Source organism: Melanotaenia boesemani, chromosome 12 (assembly GCF_017639745.1).
Source record: "Melanotaenia boesemani isolate fMelBoe1 chromosome 12, fMelBoe1.pri, whole genome shotgun sequence".
Classification (NCBI taxonomy): domain Eukaryota; kingdom Metazoa; phylum Chordata; class Actinopteri; order Atheriniformes; family Melanotaeniidae; genus Melanotaenia; species Melanotaenia boesemani.
This window is the reverse complement of record NC_055693.1, coordinates 23,387,174-23,405,403: the sequence shown is the minus strand read 5'-3', so window position 1 is coordinate 23,405,403 and position 18,230 is coordinate 23,387,174. Positions and strand designations below refer to the sequence as shown.

General features: G+C 38.4%; 2 protein-coding genes across 3 annotated transcripts in view; one reads left to right on the top strand and one right to left on the bottom strand.

Moving 5' to 3' along the window:
- LOC121650353 (general transcription factor IIF subunit 2-like) overlaps window positions 1–18,230 on the top strand; it is a 47,353-nt gene that overhangs the window by 13,227 nt on the left and 15,896 nt on the right. The gene's annotated exons all lie outside the window — the stretch shown is intronic.
- kctd4 (potassium channel tetramerization domain containing 4) lies at window positions 5,501–7,410 on the bottom strand. The gene has a single exon (XM_042001824.1). It carries the CDS (start codon window positions 7,019–7,021, stop codon window positions 6,245–6,247), a length of 777 nt encoding a protein of 258 aa, XP_041857758.1. The 5' UTR covers window positions 7,022–7,410; the 3' UTR covers window positions 5,501–6,244.

Below are 18,230 nucleotides of genomic sequence, written 5' to 3'. Positions count from 1 at the left end.
CTAGCACATCAGTGTTCACGTCTGATTCGACAGATTCATCTACACACAGGTTGCACAGCCCTCTATGTTTTCATTACTTTTATGCAAGCGAAAACATCTTGTGTTGTGTGGGAGGATTTTACTGAGTGCTATCGAGGTGCACCTGATGCTGCCTTAAAAAGCTAAGTGTAGATTGTATCAAAAACGCTGTTTTACAGTATCTCACAGAAGTGAGTACACCATTCACAATTTTGCTAATATTTCATTATATCTTTTTTTATGGGACAACACTATAGAAATGAAACTTTGACATACAGAATATCAAGTTTAGTTTTTATAGTTTGGTGTCCTGTATATCTAAGTTTCATTTCTATGTGTCTAAAAAAAGAGCATTTTAGAGAGGTAGTCTCAGGAGGAAAGGTGGGTAGAGGTTAAGCAGTCTGCAAGAATCTCCAAATTGTGATTTAGTAATATCAGAATGAAGTTCCTCTGTTTAAAATTCTGGATATTTCATCATCTACAATACATAATATCAGTAAAATATTCAGAGAATCTGAACATGCCTCTGTATGCAAGGAACATGACCATGAATAATTGTTGGATGTCTGTAATCTATAGCACTGCATTAAATATAGTCAGGATTATTTAATGGAAATGGCTGGAAGTCACTGTCTGTGAACCCAGTTTTTGTAACGTCAACAAATGCAGGTTAAAACTCTGTCATGCAAAAAAGAAGCTGTTATGTAAATATGATATAGAAGCACTGCTGTCTTCTGTGGGCCAAAGCCCAATTAAAATGGATTGGGACAAAGGGGAAGATAAATTGAAGTTTAACTCTTCTTTTTTGTTTGTTTTAGCAATTTATGGATGGTATATTCTCAGGTCTAAAGAGGAGAGTGACCATCCAGTTTATTTGTATTATTATAAGCGTCTTTGGTGGAATAGGGATGTATAATTGCCTTTGGAACTGATAAATTTCACCAATGTTAAATTTCCATCACTGCTGAGAGGTGTAAGACTTTCAGCCTGTAGCCAGGCGATGCTAAGTCACAAGCTGCGTGTATTACAATGGCATGCTTTTGTTGTAGAAGAGTCCAGGTGCTGGACGGACTTTCCAGAAGTCCAGAACTTTTAACCAGCTAAAAAATTTAGACCATCATGAAGTGCAAGATATGATGAGGAAAACCCAGGACTGTTTAGGAAGTAGAATAGGATGACTCCCCTCTCCCAAAGTTCCAGCAGCTGGTCTTTACAGATCCCACATGTTCATGATGTTCATGGACTGTTGTTAAAAGAGGGGGAAGCCACACAGTGGTAAGCATGAACTTCTGGGACAGGTTGGGATGTGTGTTTAGTGCTGCACATTTTATGGCAGGTTGTATGTGATTTTAGGGTAGGGTTTGCATTACCATCTTTAATTTTTTAACGTGTGGTTGCTTGGTCAGTGTCAGGGTTTGATTGTTGCTGGTTTGTGTCTGCACTCAGGTTTTATATGAGTAATGCTCTGTACACTCGAACCAGATATTTTGACTCTGTTCTTTAAGTGTTTCATGTGTTTCTAGTGTGTTTCATACCTCTACACTCTGTTCAAGACATAAATTATGGTGCTGAAGCATATCTGAAATGACATCTCTCGATAAGACTGGTTTTGGCTCTGACTTTACAGATAAATGCAAGAAAAGGTGCAGGGCAGGTTTGCTCTGATTTCCACCCTCTCACTGTTCTGTCTCTGTGCCGCAGGACTTCCTTTTAGTATCTTTCTATTTTTGATCCTCCCTCTTTACAGCCCCTATTGTCTTTTTTTCCTGTCCCCATTTCATTCTCTCAATTCTGATGTCTTCACTTGTTTGTTCACTGTTTTATGAACAATGTTGCTGCATTTGTCCTGTTACATGTTTTTTTTTTTTTTTTTTTTTTTTTCCAAAATCTATATCTAGTAATGTAAACTCTTCCTTATGCAAGAGTCTCTAAGCTGAAAGCTGGAATATTTACTTGTATCAAGAAATGAACTGCTAAGCTTGAATTGAAGAATACATGCATGCTTTCTGAGAAAAAAGGTACAGACCCTTCCTGAAGGCTATGTCCTTATTCCCCTTGGTATGTTGCATCTGCCCCCCCTCTCCCCCAAAATCATCATCATTTCATCTCTGCTCTTCCTCTGGAGTTGACAGATAAGAATCTGAGGTATGTTAGTCATTTTCTGGCTCAGCGACACCACACGACTGAGGCATCGTGATAAGGACTGTTTCTGGAGACGGAGGGCTCATGATGAGGGAGTTGAGTTTGCCTGGTAACAGGTGAAAAGAGCAAGACAGGGCTAATAAGAGGAGCGTGGTTCTCCTTACTGCCGTTTCCACTACTCTCTTTTTCCCAGCACCTCCTGCTTGCTTCTAATGAGGCGTGGATCTCTTTAAACCTGCAGCTAATAAGTAAACATGTTGCTGCCATAAAAAATGCATAGAGCTGATCTGCAATTAAGAGCAGCCTAAAGTGTCACGGTTCACCTGAACTTCACAGCTTTACTTTTATCTCGTCTTCTATGAAATTACACAGTGTTATGTTTGCGTCTTTTTTTTTCTTTGTGTTTGGCCTGTGCATTAGGTTTGTCTCTTATTAGAGAAAGTAGGTGTTTGAGTCATGAGGAAGAAAAGTGGTGGGTCGTTGGTTTGACGACATCACCTTATAGAGCAGACGGTTTCAGTCGGCGTGCACAGTTAAAGGTAAAATGCGTGTTGCTTTTCATTTCAAGCTGGCTGACGGTTGCTCGCCGTAAGGATGTGCTCTGCAATTGCAAGTTTAAACAGTAGTCAGAAGAAATTTTACTTTTCCCCATAAAGTTTTTTTTCACCCTTTTGTAGCAAGGAGAGAAATGCTTTTCAGTGTTGGGAATAATTAAATTGAAAGATTTCCACTCCTACAGGCTTCCATAAATGGATCATGACACATCCCCGCTTCATATTGTTTGGGTATAAGCCAGGCTAGACTTGTTTTTGCATTTTCTTTGGCACGGGCGAAATCACCCAGTGCCAGAGTTGCTTTTTCATCCTTAAATCCAACCATTATACAGTGGCATTAGCTTGTTTCCTGACCCAGTATGATCACTTCCTTATTCATGAAATATCTGTAATTCATTATTTACTCTGAAACTCTTGACTTAAACTCTGAAAGTGTCTCATTTTGATATTTTAAGCTGATCTATTAAATTTGATGGTTAGTTGTTATTCCAGGGTTTATTTTCAACTTCACTGATAATACAAATGTTTAAACATCATGAGCAGTTTTGTTGCCTGCAGCTAGTTCTCACTTTGTCAGGACCTCTAGCGGACAAATCTTACAGAATTAAAAGTGAAAAAGTGAAGTCCCTCAACATGTGAAAATATGGTATGATGTCATAGCATAGATTAATATAAATAGGAGTTTTTTTTAACTGTAGTGACATATCCTATTGGTTTATGAAGCCCAGAGTTTGGCATTTTAGGATCTTTTTGGACGAAGGCTTGACAGCATTGACAAAAATGTCATTCTTTTTTTTTTTCTATTCTACAGTCATTTGGCAGACTCTTTTATCCAAAGCGACTTAAGTCTTAAGTCTATTGACTTAAGAAATTGTTTTCAGAAGGACCACAAGGACTCTGGACATAGGGAGTGATTCTTTTTTCAATGGGACTCTGTTGAAGTGAGACAACTTAAGAAGGAAGAGCCAAACAGCCACCAATGGTTTTGTACTTGAAGCCACTTTCGTACTGCCTTAACATCTGTAGCAGATACCTTGTCTGCTGATGTCATCACACATGGGACATGTAGCTGCAGTAACCCAGAAAAGAGGAGTAAAATCATTGTTGCATTTCACTTTAAACCACTGTGTTTTCCTGAACTTAACCAAGTAAACTTACTGGTTAAGTTGGTACCTAAACTTACTGGTAACTGGTACCTAAACTTACCCAGCTAGTTTTGGATTCTTAATTTTCTGAAGAAGAGAAATGTCAGTCAAAATGTGTCCAAAACAGGCATTTCTGTTCCTGCTCTGGGACTCAAACTTTGACTCTCTGGCTGGAATCCTTCACCACCCTCCAACCTCCAAATGAGGACCTAAAGCCTGCTGCCAACAAGATGTAGATGAAGATCAACCAGTTGAGTTATAACATTAAAAAGTAACACACATCCGTAAAGAAAAAATATTTTGTTACTTTTTTTTTTACATCTTAACTAGTAAATTTGAGAGAGACATTCCTACACTGAATAAAAGGAGAATTATCCTGAAACAAATATGGATAGAATAATAAACTTGTAGTTCCACTAATTTAACCAATATTCAATTTATTAACCAAGCTGCTAATATAACCACATTGAATTATTAAATTATTAATGAAACTGGTAATGAAAACAGTTACTTCTCATTAGTAAGGCAGTAGAACAATACTAGAACTGATTGTGACACACATCAGAGGGATAAAAAGAGATCCTCCTTGAGGGAAAAGGGCAGCGTTTATCTCACAGACTGACCCAATTTTAAAATGCCAAACATCTTTACTAGAACTGTGAGGGGTTTAAGGGGGGAGGCCTCCCAAAGGCTTCTGCAGGTGAAGCTGCTGGACTGTGGTGACAGCCGGTCAGCAGTGCTTACTGACAAGAAGGTGAGAATATTAATTAAATTGCTAACTGGCAATATGACTGGTGTTTTTGTGTCATAACTGGGAGATTTTAAAGAAAGAAATGCTGTTGAAGTTGAAGTTGAAACATATTTCTCATAGATTACTGTGGAAAAAGAGGAAAATATGCAGGATTTTCTATCTTCAAAATGATTGCTTTAAATTCCTAAGAGCCTCTATGTGCTCATTTTGTATCCCAGCAATGATGTGAGAATTTCAGTAGCTTGCAGTGGGAAAACTGCAGTCTGCTGGTTGAATTCAACCATTTCAAAAGCTTTTACTGTTCAGTTTATGTTTCACATTAAAGGCAAAGGTCTTCAGGATAGGATCCAACCAACAGATATAAAAAAAGCTAGAAAAAAAAACAAAGAAAATCTCTCTCGTCTCAATTCTTCATACTTCATACAAGTTCTGATGAAGTTCCTCAGGATCAAACTAAATTTAATCACTCAAACTTAAAGCTCAAAGCTAAAAATGCTCTTACAGTTTCTTCATTTAAAACCACGTATAAAAATAGTTGTGCAGAATGTGAGTTGAATCTAAGGAAAAGGACACCCTCTACTGTTCTCATGAGTTGTTTCTGTAATGACAGAAATAAGGTGATATACTTATTTTAATTTCTTTCTGGCTTGATGTTCCAGATCTGAAAATAATTATATTTAAAATGTGCAAAGGTGTGTGGATTATGTTATATTTATACATGTTTGTGTACTCTGTGTTTAGCTTCTAGTTACTCAACTACATATAGACTGTTTGATAATATAGGTCAGCCGGATTAAATGGTTATTAGCACACATTTTATGTAGCTGGATGCAAAGATTGTTAAGAGACTTGTATTACACAGACACTTCAAAACACATTAAAAACAAGAGTTTGAGTCTCACTTTTATTTGTAAAATATATACATTTAAAATTCATAGGCATTGTGTCACTGGCTTCACAGAGGCTCACAGCACTAACAAACACACTGTTTATTTAGTGCACATGCATCATGCTAGATTTAAAGCCCTTGCGATAGCCACAGTTCAACTTAACTCAGCAGTTAAATGTGAAGTCAGTGTGTCCATCCAAATCAACCTTAATGAGTTGTGCCTTTTCCCCCTCCAGGTTCCAGAAAGGCTAATAAACTAAACACAAGCTATTAAACCAACTAAACACGGCGCACGCACACACAGAGACCGTAGTAAAAGCTGAATAGCACAGCAGTGTAGATCACAGCTGGTTGTGGAGGCTTTTGGAGCCGTTTTAGAAAGCACAAACAAATCCACTGGTAAAGCTGTTGACGTTCAGTAGTCTTTGTGGAAATATTCACTGTTGGCTTGTTTTCCATATTACTGACACTTTTTTTAAGACTCTCTGGATCATTCTGAAATCTAGAAATACAAGTCAGTGCAAATTTTTAGTTGTCAACAATCGCCCAAAACTTTTAAAGCCACTAATTTGGAGTAAAAGATAAGAACATAGTCCAATCCCCCATTTTTTCTTTTACCAAATGACACATTACAACATCTTACAAGACTTTCAAACCAATACCTTACACTGGCGTGGTGGATGTGGAATTGAGCACTACACTTCTCCCTCTCTGCCTCCCTCTCTCCTCCCTGTTTCCCTTCGTCCTATTTAACAAAGTGCAGAGCCTCGGCCGCCACCACTGAGCCTTTGCTGCTGTCAAGGCTGGTGACCAACTTGAAGCCTGACTTCAGAGCCAACATCACTGTTTCTAATTTCAGGCAGTCAAGCGTGCACACGAACGTGCTGTCCTCCTTCAGAACGAGCCGCGAGCCGGGCTCTGACTTGATGAAGTGGCGGAACTGGATCACGTTGGACGACACTATAAATTCTTCTGGAAAGCCATCCAGGCGACTCTTGGAGATCTGCACCAGCCGCCCTTTGACCTTTTCGATGAAAGCGGCATCGCTGCAGTACACCTTGAGGCCCTGCGACCTCTCGTGGCTGTCTGTCACCTCCAAAAATGCAGGTTCCCGCTGGGCCGCCCTCTGACTCTCCCACTCGGCCACGGCTTCCACCAGTTCGCTCAGGCGGTAAAAATCAGCTTCCCTGCGCAGGAGTCCCGCTTCCCGGAAGTCATCGGGCAGCTGCAGCTCTCCTGTTCGGAGGTAGTTGAGCACATGGCGGAAAACCGGACCGTCTCTATCGATGAAGGGGTTACCCATGGAGTCGGTGTGCTGAACGGGCTTCTTACCATTGGCCAGCTCTTCCAGAAAGGACCCCAGGTGCTTGGAAAGGGTGGTCCGGTGGGCGGTGTACAGGAACCCCCCTACATTGAGGGTGATGGTGCCTGAGGAGGGCTTCTTGAAGCTCTTGCTGGGCTGCAGCAAGTCAGGGTTGATGTGTCTCAGTTCACTTTCCATCCTTCTGAGGTTCCATTCCATTCTCCAGTCAGCCCCTCCAGCCACGACCCAGCCTCCTCCTCAGAGCTGGTGTTCCTGCGTGTCCCTGCGTGTGTGCTGCAGATCAAGCCTTTTTTTGTCTTCTTTTTTGGACGTGGTTCTGTAGTGCAGCTGAGAAAACGAGAAGGTGTTGTCAGCTGTCGTACAGTGAGAGCGAAAGTGTTTGGAGGGAGTGTGACTGTGGATGGTGAGTGCTGTCTGGCGGAGGATCCACAGCGAAGTGGGAGCTGAAAACAGACTGGCTCTGTGTACCGATCCGTGTCCCTCCTCTCCCTCTTTCTCTCTCGCTCTCTCGCTCTTTAAGAGTGGGTGTGCAGACAGCGTCACATGCAGGGAGGAGAAAGATGGAATATGTGAACAAATGACAAAAGATTGTGGACTAAAGGAGTTCTTTCTTTCTTTTTCTCAATTCTTAATTATATTTTTATAGAAAGAAAATGTGTAAACACACAAACACACATACAAATTCACCACCCTCTCAGCAGATGGTGGAGGTAGGGTTTTTGTGTTTTAATCATTTTTGTGATATAGAATTGTAAGGCTTAATTTGTGAAAAATAGACTTGAGTTCCGTGACGAGGTTTGACATCTTTTCTGTGGTTATGACAGCGAGAAGTAGACTGCAGGTCATACTTATGTAAATGAAAACAAGTGGGAATGAATTTATGTAAATATCTTGTTTTCTCTCTTGGAAGATAACAAGTTGTCCTCACTGTCTTAGCGAGTGTTGCCTGTGCACTGATAGTGTGTCTTGTTTTGTGTGTGCCGGCTGTGAAGGAAATAGACCAATTACATTCAGTGTGGGTCTGGACGTGAAGAACAGGTTTTCAATTGGTTAATGTTTTGGCCTGTAGCCCCCTGTTAGGGGAACTGAAGAAGACTGGCCATTTGCTACAAACCACTCACATCACTGTGAGAGAGAGAGCGAGAGAGAGAGAGAGAGAGAGAGAGAGAGAGAGAGAGAGAGAGAGAGAGAGAGAGAGAGAGAGAGAGAGAGAGAGAGAGAGAGAGAGAGAGAGAGAGAGAGAGAGAGAGAGAGAGAGAGAGAGAGAGAGAGAGAGAGAGAGAGAGAAAGTAAGTGTGTGCGTCTGTGAGTTTTGCATGGCTGTCTGTCTCCTAGTGCAACTGCAAATATCACACTTAATATCAAACCTGATGAAATACAAAGAGGGTCCAGCAGCACTGTGTGCGTGTGTGCGTGCATGGGAGAGAGTGATGTTTTTGGTTTCTGACTGGTTGAAGTATCTTGCTAAGGGATCTCCATATAATATAGGAAGCCAGTAGATAAATGGTTAAGTGTTGAGGGTGATGCAGCATCAATAGGCTGGTGAATATCGTGCTGTCTTTGTTGGGTCCTTCATTCATGCCCAAACAACTAAAAATCGATGCATATTAACTACTTTGCCTCCAAAACTGCTCTGTGCTGGGTTAATGACTATACAATAAACCTATAATCCATTTAAAAAAGCCTCCTTACCTTTTCATTACTGTTTTCTACTTTTCATTAGACATGTTGTGACTTTGGGGCAAATTTGCAGAAATTACAAGAAAATCCTCCTGTCATGATCTACAACAGATACAAATGTACACTCATGCAGATGGACGGCACACAAAACATTTTTATGCTAGATTCTGACCCCAAAAGCTATTCCACTGCAGAAATATTTCAGTTCAGACAGTTTGTAACCTACTTTAGATGTGTTTTTACACCAGAGAGGCAATGCCTTTCCACTTGCATAATTTATCAACACTTGCACAGGAGTCTGGCCGTGACAAAATACCTGGATTGTTGCAGTATTTGTCACTGCAGGGTGACGAAAGCAATGTCCTGGAGGTGGGAATACACACACAGTGCCATGCTCTTAGAGGAATGGATCAGGTTAGAGTTTGGGTTATATTGGGGAATTGAAGATACTTTTAATCCAGGCTGGCTGAATCTGGGATTTTCTTGCTTCAAGAAATTAAATATCTAATTATTTTAGTTGTACTTAGATATTATTTTTGTTACACTACTGTGATGGCAGCATGAGCAGTGGCACACTGAACCAAGGCCCCACTGTTAACCATTTTAGTTTGCTTATGTTTAAAGTTAGATGCACAAAAAATAAAACCAGATGTTTCTTTTTCTTAATTACATTTCACCTTTTTATTAACACGTTTTGAAAATATGGTTGACTATTTGGATGCATACCCTGCGCTGAAATATTTGGTCACTTTGTTACAGTTAAATAATTCAGTTTTACTTTTCTTTGAGCTCCCAGTTCCTGGGAGATTGCTGTGGGAATTGCCTGGCCTGCCAAAGAGCAGAGTCCCAGCTGCCTTGGATCTGTTTAAATAGGGCTGATGCTTCATTAGACTCAGTTGGACTGTTCCACCTTTTTCAGTGTGGGAAGGTTTTAGGTTTTTCTAGTGTCTTTTGTTTTCTTTTACTCTTTCAAGGGGGAGTTTTAATTGTTTAATTTGTTATTTCTCATAAGTAGGGCTGGATGATTAATCGATAAAATTGATAAATCGAATTTTCCTTTTCTGGTGATTTATTTTTATGAGAATCTGGATTTTTTTCCATAGTTAGTTAGCAGCAGACTTAGCCCTCCCTCCACACCAGAACGGTGTTTGTCTGACAGATTTTCAGTGACGTGACCCTTAACTCATGCCTGGGATTTAGCTGTGCATATAACTGCAGTGAGAAATGCTGCTCTCTATGAGATGCAGAAGTCAACTTTAGCCCACAAACTCTTGTTAAGAGACAACCTTCATCAGGGGAATTATTTCTGCAGTGGATCCTGTATGATAAGGAGATGGAAAGAGATCATGGATGCAGTTGTGTTGCATATTTCTATGTAAGAAATAAAGTCATTTATATGGTGGAAAAGTTATGACATTATATGCTTTATTTTTGCTGGCATTCATTCATATAAATAAATAAATGTTTTAATAAGTTTATTTATGTTTTGTAACAGAAAAGAAAAACAATCGATTAAAATCGAAAATCAGATTAGGTTATAAAAAATGGGAGATTTTAGTTTTAGGCCTTATCGCCCAGCCCTACTCATAAGTTACTACTTGTTGTACCTTATATGGCAGGTGGCAGAAGAAGTAGTTTGTACTGGGTATTATTTAGACAAGATCCTGACTATGTTGTTACTTTTCATCGTTTGCTATTAATAACAAACTTTATATTTATCCCACATAACTAAACATTGATATTTTAATATGGGAATAAATTGTAGAAAATACTCTTGTATTGGAGGTATTGATGTCTGTTGGTCCACCCGCCACTAGTAGGTAGATCATTTAGTGCTTTAGTTTTCTGTGTTTGTAGCTTTGTTGAAGTTTTTGCCATGCCCAAAATTTATCACGAAATAATTTATAATAAATTAAAATGAGAGATATATTTACTAATCCCCTTGTGCCCTCTCTGATTTGTCTGTGGGATCTCTGACAATTACATTAAAATAGAAGCTACTTAAAGGAGAGCCAAGGAGTTGTAGATAAGATTTTCACTTTATTAGCAGTTTGATGGAGTTAGGTGCAGATCAATGAATTGAGGGGAAGACTTGAGGGATATCAGGAAAACTAATCTTGCACCTTTGTCTTCAGTAACATACTGACTAGGAAATGAACATATTTTCTTATTAACCTTAAATACAACTGAGAGCAACAGGTGTGTTACACTGATCCAACAGGTTGTCAAACACACTTCAGAGGTGCTGCTATAAATGGAGGTGAACTGAGTAGGCAACAACTGAAAATTCACTTGAACTAAAGCACTCAGTTCAATCATGCGAGTGCCTTTGAAATTTATGTGGGTGCTTGAAATGCTGCTTTTCTCTTCTGTGTGTTTATTTAGACTTAGAATGGCAGTTGTAGGTGTCTGCAGTGATTCTTTTTAACAATCACAGGTGATTAGTCGTATCATCTTTGGAATTGCAAACGAGGATGGGATGCAGCAGAGAGGATTGTGGGAGGTTTGATCTGCTTTCTCCCTTCTGTTAATTAAAACTGTCTCACTGAGGACGATCATTGTCTTCAAAGTCTGTGGCAGACTGTTGGATCTCTCTGTTAAATTGACAGCTTTTGACGTTCTGAAATAAAAAATTTTCCCAAATGCTGCTGGCGAGGACTCTCCTTCCCTGTTAGAGGTTGTGAATAATTCATAGCGTTGCTCTAAGAGCTTGTGATTTAACATGGAGTCATTGACTGCTGTGAAGCTGGCATGGCAACCACTTAAAATAGGGTCTTGTATGAGCTCAGAGCTGTCAGTCTATTGCTTTATTCATTATGGGAATCTATGCGCTGTAAATTAGGCATGTGTCGGGCGGGGAGTCAATTTCAACAAAAAGCCGGTATCAACAATTTAGGGCAGAGCTACTCAGTTCGGTCCCAAATGCCAGAGTCCTGCAGGTTTTCAGTGTATCCCTGCTCCAACAGAGTCGTGCCAAATTTCATAGGCTGCTGGATCCATTTAATTTGAGTCAAGTGTTTCAGGTGAGAAGGAAATATTGAAAACCTGCTGGACCGTAGCCCACATAGAACCAAACTGAATAGCCCTGATTTAGAGCATGTTTTACTGCTACTAGGTAAATATTGCCAAGCTCTGTTGAATATCACCATGTTGGCATTTCTTCTATTTTGTTTCGCCTGAATTTACATCGCATCATGCGAGAATGACACTAAACCAAAAAGGGTTTATTAGATCACTAACTAAAGGACATACTGATATTCTACAAGAAACATTGTGCAATAAAATTATACTTCATATGCACAGATAATCTCTTCTAAGGAGTTTTATCTATATAAATACATTAAATTTAAATCACTCTTATATGTATAAAAACCAATTCACAAAAAAGGCTCAAGGCACTTTACAGAAGTAATTAATTCATTGTGATACAATTAAAACCAATCAACAATAGTCCAGTTTATATTTACTGTGTTTGTATGAGTCAGTTCATAAAAAATGTCTAGGGAGGAAAACAAGAGGATTGCAACGGACCTTATCTTCGATTACGTCCTCCATCCTGACCATGCACGCAGCAGCGAGTGAGAGTGAAAAGGCAAAAACTCCCTTTTAACAGGAAGGAAGGACAAACCCCCAGCAGAACCCGTCTCAGGGAGGGTGGCCATCTGCCTCGACTGGCAACAACCTGCCAAGAGAGAAAAGAGATGCACGTTAATGACAGCAACAGTGTCATAAATTACCACATGGAAAATACAGAGTAGAGAGATGAAAATGGAAGAATATGCTTGTTGCATCATGGGACATGCTCCAGTAGTCTAAGCCACTTGTTCCCAAGGTGGGGTCCTGTCCAGTAAGTGGGTTTAAAAAGACTTTATATGTGTTCCCAATGAAGTACTTTTCTTTTGGCCCATTGTACTAACAATATAGAACTGTGAGATCTTTGATATAATGGAGCTTGATCGTGGAGAGCTTGATATGTGAGGAGAAGAATTTTAAATTCTGTTCTTAATAATATAAGGAATTGCTGTAGTTCGATCTTGGAGTAACAAAAGCATAGACTATATAATAATAATAATAATAATAATAATATGTATATATATATATATATAAAATAATTGCACCCTGTTTAAAAGAAAAAAATCAATGGCACACTGTTATTGCACAGAAAAAAAAACTCCATGTGTTTGTACAGATGCAGTATGCTTGTACCAATGTACACTGCTACTACACTACACTAATGAAATTGCCCACCAGCTCTATCTGTATTAGCAGCACATCAAAGCCTGTTTGTTGCATATGGATGTAGCTTACCCACCTTAACATCAAAACGAGTGGGTGGAACACAGTTACAGAGGTCGGAAAATCACTTCAAAGTTAACGAATGGAATCATTACATTTCCTTAATGAAGCAGCCTCTGGGCCTGGAAGAGATGAGCGCTAATGGAAAATTATATTTGGAGATCCAATCAATGACTTTACCCTCCACCCACATCGCTTCCTTGTTGTTATGATGTGTAGACGAGCCTCAGTCACAATTTTTTGTGCTTTGGTGTCAAGAACTGCGTTGCATTATTTCTAGAGACCAGATGCATGAAGATTTCATTAGCTCCACTCTGTTAATACAGGCACAAACATGCATCTGCGTTAATTACATTAGGTTTTCTGTGATTATCAACCTGTGGATTATCAACCACAGTTATCATTTCTACAGTGAAACTACAAGATTGCACTAGTTGTGTTGCATTGTCAGGTTCTTAAAAAAAGACCAGAGCAGCAGCTTATTATAGCAGCCATGTCATTAACTCATCATACGTAAACCATCATCAGCTCCGGAACCAGTCTGGTACGGATATTGTTATCTTTGTTAAGATTACAAAAAGATGTCACAATTAAGGATAACCAGGGATATGCTTTTTGAAAGTTGTAATTACACCCCTCTACTTTTGAGATGAATCTACTGATTTATGGATGGACTGGAGGCCCGAAGTGATTCAAGCAAAAGACATGAAGAAACCTTTCAGCAGGATAATGATCCAAAGAAAATCAGACGCATGTTGAAAGAATATTTCACCCAGGAGAAATCAAAGTGCTACAGCAGCCTTGTCAGAGCTAAATCCCAAAGAGCATCTAGATCAGGGCTACTCAATTCAGTTCTGCCAGAGCCGCTGCCCTGCAGGGTTCCAAAGTGTGCATGCTCCAACACACCTGACTCAAATTAAATGGATCCAGCAGCCTATGAAATTCTGAACAATGACTAATTAATTTTTCAAGTGTGTTGGAGCAGGGACACATTGAAAACCTGCAGGACTACAGCCCTCCTAGGACTAAGTTATGGGGGAAGGTTTCACCTCAGCAGTTACAGAAACACACTGATTCCCTCCATACACGTGAAGTTATTTTACGTTACCACCAAACTGTGATCTGTTAAAGTTTAGTTTAATATCAATTATTTTATCATTTAAAACCTGACAAACTTTTTCTGTCTCACTATTTGTGGAATATTTTGCTGGACAAATGTGCTTGTACCATCTGTCATTAAAATAAATGCCATTTGCTTTGACATTTAGTTATCTAATGCACTGACATTTCTGCATTTTTAAATGAGTCTTCAGATAGCTTTTGGAGCTCTGGTAAAGTCTGATTTAACTTTTGTCCATATAATCTACTGATAAGGTGTCACAACCAACTTTCTCTGATGTTACAGTAAATGTTACAGAGCTCCTGTTTAACAGATAATACAAGAGAAATGCTGTAGAGTCAGAGACATCATTTTTACCAAAGTATTTGAATAATGTGGCTGTTTTTACTGTCTGGCTCTGAAGCCGTCAGCATGAATATATTCATGATGAAATTAAGAGTAAGAGTTACATGAGCTGATCTGTGTCCAAGTTCAATTTGAAGTAAAACTCCTAAAAAAAAATCACATCATTTAAGAAATTAAAAATACTTCCATTATTTGAGGGTGAAGTTATGAGTTCAGCATTGCTTCTTGCAAACATTACTAAATGTGTGGACTGTTTTAGGATTGTCATAAACTCTAGTAAAAACAAAAACAAAGCACATTTTGATTGTGAATTCTTAATGACGTCATATTGGAAAAACCTCAGTCAAAACATTATTTTATAACTCAGAGTTTTTATATCTACATGTAAAATGTAAGATAATATTTCTAAATGAACTTTCATTATTTTTCTGCTCTTCTTTATATGATAGAAGCATACCAGAAGCATGGTAATGTTAGTTTAACTGGGCTAAATATGTAATAATGATCATGAAAAGCTGTACTTTCAACCTTGCAGATTTAACAGAAATGACTTCCCAGACTGAGCTGCTGTCACATTTTTATGTCATTGAATGTTTTTAGAAAGTGGAATCTGCATTAGAGAATCACTGGATGTATGTATTTGTATTCCATGTGTAGTTTTTAGAGAGAAATCTAATTATATTGGATGGGAATTTTTAATTTTGAGGCACAAAGTGGGCGTTGCAGAAACAGCTTCTTTAGAGACTTCTGGACTTCAGTCCACTCTTTTACTGGCCTGGATCCACAATCATATTCTGTTCTTGGCAAGGGGCTGTGATCCCCCTGGAACTGTAAACTATTTCCATCCATATTTGTAGATGTTTTTGTAAAGTTAACAGTCTTTTAATCTCTGTTTAGGAGCTTGGCTCTGCCAAACAAACTGGGATGATGTTCCACAGATGCCAGTCTATACAGATGATCAGGAGCAGACAGGAAGTGGATTTCTTAAGAGATTTTAGTTTCAGTTGTAATTTTAGATGTCGTCTTATTCATAAACAGTAGTTTAGGGAAAATTAACCTTTGACTGGCTCTTAAGTGACCACTGTAGTTGTTCTTTTAACTAAATTTGCATAAAATACATTAAAAGTGGCAAACATGAAAGAAAATAAACTCTTAAAGATAAGTGGATATCAAAACTCTTTGTGAGCCTCAAATGAAGAAAAACTCAGTTGTTTTCAACCAAAAACAATGATTGAAATACGACGGTGTCTATGGAAAGTGTAATGTCTGCTCTACCAGTAAATAAAAATACCTTGACAGCCATTTTGCCAGTGAATAAACTTGCTGGTCTGTCTTTAACAAATAGCATGTAAATCTTACAGCGTCAGTAACCAAGCCTTTTATACCTACGAATATGTAAGGGATATTGCCCGACGAGGTGTCCATTATCATAAATTAATGGACCACACTGAGCCGTGAACTGTAAACCGAAAGGCGAAGGACGACAAAATGTTGCTCCATTCTCGTCTCTCCTGGACTGACGGAGCCCAATAAGCCTGCAACTGCTTTCACAGCAATGCGCCGTCAAAGACATAATCTGGCATGTCCATTATCACTTTTTAATGGACACCCTCCAGCCAATCAGAGTATTCACCCAGACCATGGTATAAATTTATATTCAAAGCCAAATTATGATACTACACAAGTAGGTACTTCTACAGATCCCTTAACATATAAACCAGCAGACTGATTAGCTAAGAATGACTTTAATGTGTATTCATGTAATATTTCATGAGTGAAGTTGGTGCTTTCTGAGATTTTCCACGGTGACATTAGATTTTAAGGCGCCTATGTTTCACATTTGGTTACTTTTTGAATTTACAGTCAGTAAACAACATCTCTTCTTTCTTTTTTTTACGATTATTTTAATAGAGGCTGATGCTGCAGCGGAATATCATGCAAAAATTGATTTAGATTTTAAAAGTCTCTCAGTGCATCTTCACATCTTAGTTGAGATCAGAGGAAAGTTGTTTGGAGAAGCAGAGAAATCATGGTCACATGACCAGCCTGAGGCTTGCTAACAAAGGCCACTCACACTTTGTAAGAAAAATAAGCTTCCAGTAAATGCTGAAGTGAGTAATAAACCTTGGAAAAATTAATGAATGGGCAAGAGCTGTAGGCATCACCGGTTTCAACATGTTGAGATCCATGTTGGATTCTGATTAAGTACTTTGTCAAATTTGCATGTGTTGCTTTGACTTCATATGCTGGCTTTACGTGTTAGAGTCTGCAACATAAATGTGGGGATTGACAGTTGGAGACTGTGGATGATTGTGGATGGAGGCCTAGTGGGCGGCGAGCTGTTTGTTGTTTTAACATTAGGGAGGTCACAGCTCTGAGGAAAGGGCTCTGAAGCAGATGGAGGTAAGAGATGAGCATGAGGGGGTGGATGACTGACCTTCTCACCCCCGCATTTGTTTTTTTCTTCTTCTACCGTCTTCTCTGCTTTTCAAGAAATTTAATGACTTTAATGGTGTTTGCATGTCTTAAGTATCCTATTCATCTGCTTATTCACATTTTCCCGATTTTTTTTGTTAATCAAAGAGCCTTTTATTGCTGTAGTTTTTTAATCAGAAATGGTTTTCTCCTGATCTCCATGTCTTCATATAGCACTTCATTAAGGAGCTCTTTTACTCACCCTCACTTTTTTGTTTGTAAAGTAAGTGATAAGATTGTAAAGGTAAAGGGATTGAGCTCCTTTTTCTCTCAGATTAAGTCTCAGCTTGTTGTGTTTTGTTAATTTCTTTCTTAATTGTACTTTAACTATCTGTATTTATGGGGTAAAATAACATCCAAAGTCTTGTGAATAACATTCATGTGGATGCTGAAAATAATCTGCAATGTGTCATCTGTATGCAGAAAGTCTTCTTTTCTTTGTCTCTTTGTGCTCTCTGCTACAGCTACATCTCTGAAGTGTGCAAATGTATCTGAATAGACCTATGTGGCACAAAAGAACAGTTCTTGCTGATGTTATTCTAAAATGAAACAAGTGTGGGTGAAAGAGTGGGTTAAAAGCTGGGGGTGTTCTCATGAGAATCTTATTGTTAAATTGAATACAAATTTCTAGGTGAAGTGTGAAATAGCAATAGAGTGCTAGACACAAAGAGACAAAATGAAAATGATGGTATAACAAGTACTTTTAATTTAGTAAAATTACCCATCTTACCAACTTCCTCAGCTGGGCTCCTTTTGTTAATTAATCCAAACATCTTTTGTTTCAAAATGATGGACATAACTTAAGGATTAATTACTAGTTTCTCTCCTGGATCTGTTCCCGGACACAATCCTTGATAAAAAAAAAAAAAGTACTAGAATCACATAATTTGCAGTTATACTTCATAAACTGTGCAAAAACTATAGCGATGCTTTTTCAAATGTGAAGCCACATTTCCAGATGCAAGCACAAATGTGCATAAAATGAGCAACAGCAGTTTTACTTGATCATCTTAAAATTATATCTGGATGATTCAACATGAATCTGTTGGTTTTTGTATCTACCTGAAAATGTTGAATAAAAAGCAACGAGGCAACTTCTCTTTATTAAAGTCAAAGGATCTTACTTCGAAAGCATTAAATAATTCATTTTACATAAAAAAATGACAATACAGAGTTTACAAGTGCAGTTTTTATAATGTAGACAGATTTATACTCTGTCTATTTTAAGCCACCAGGAGTAATATTGGGTTAGGTTTTTCAGATGATGCATCAGAGCTGAGTTTGATCATTACAAAGGGTCTGATTACTTACACTTTTATGTGATATATGACAAAATCTTGGAAAATGTTAAAAATCTTCTGAATGCACAGATTTTTTCCACCCTACTTTAAATGAAGCTGTAAAATTATTCATTTCCTTTAAAGGAATTTTTAAGAAATGTATAAGTTATATTTGAATGTGATAAATGTAAAACATGTTGACTGTATGACT

Coding starts and splice junctions, on each gene's coding strand:
- kctd4 (XM_042001824.1), bottom strand. CDS start 7,021: ATGGAATGGAACCTCAGAAGGATGGAAAGTGAACTGAGACACATCAAC.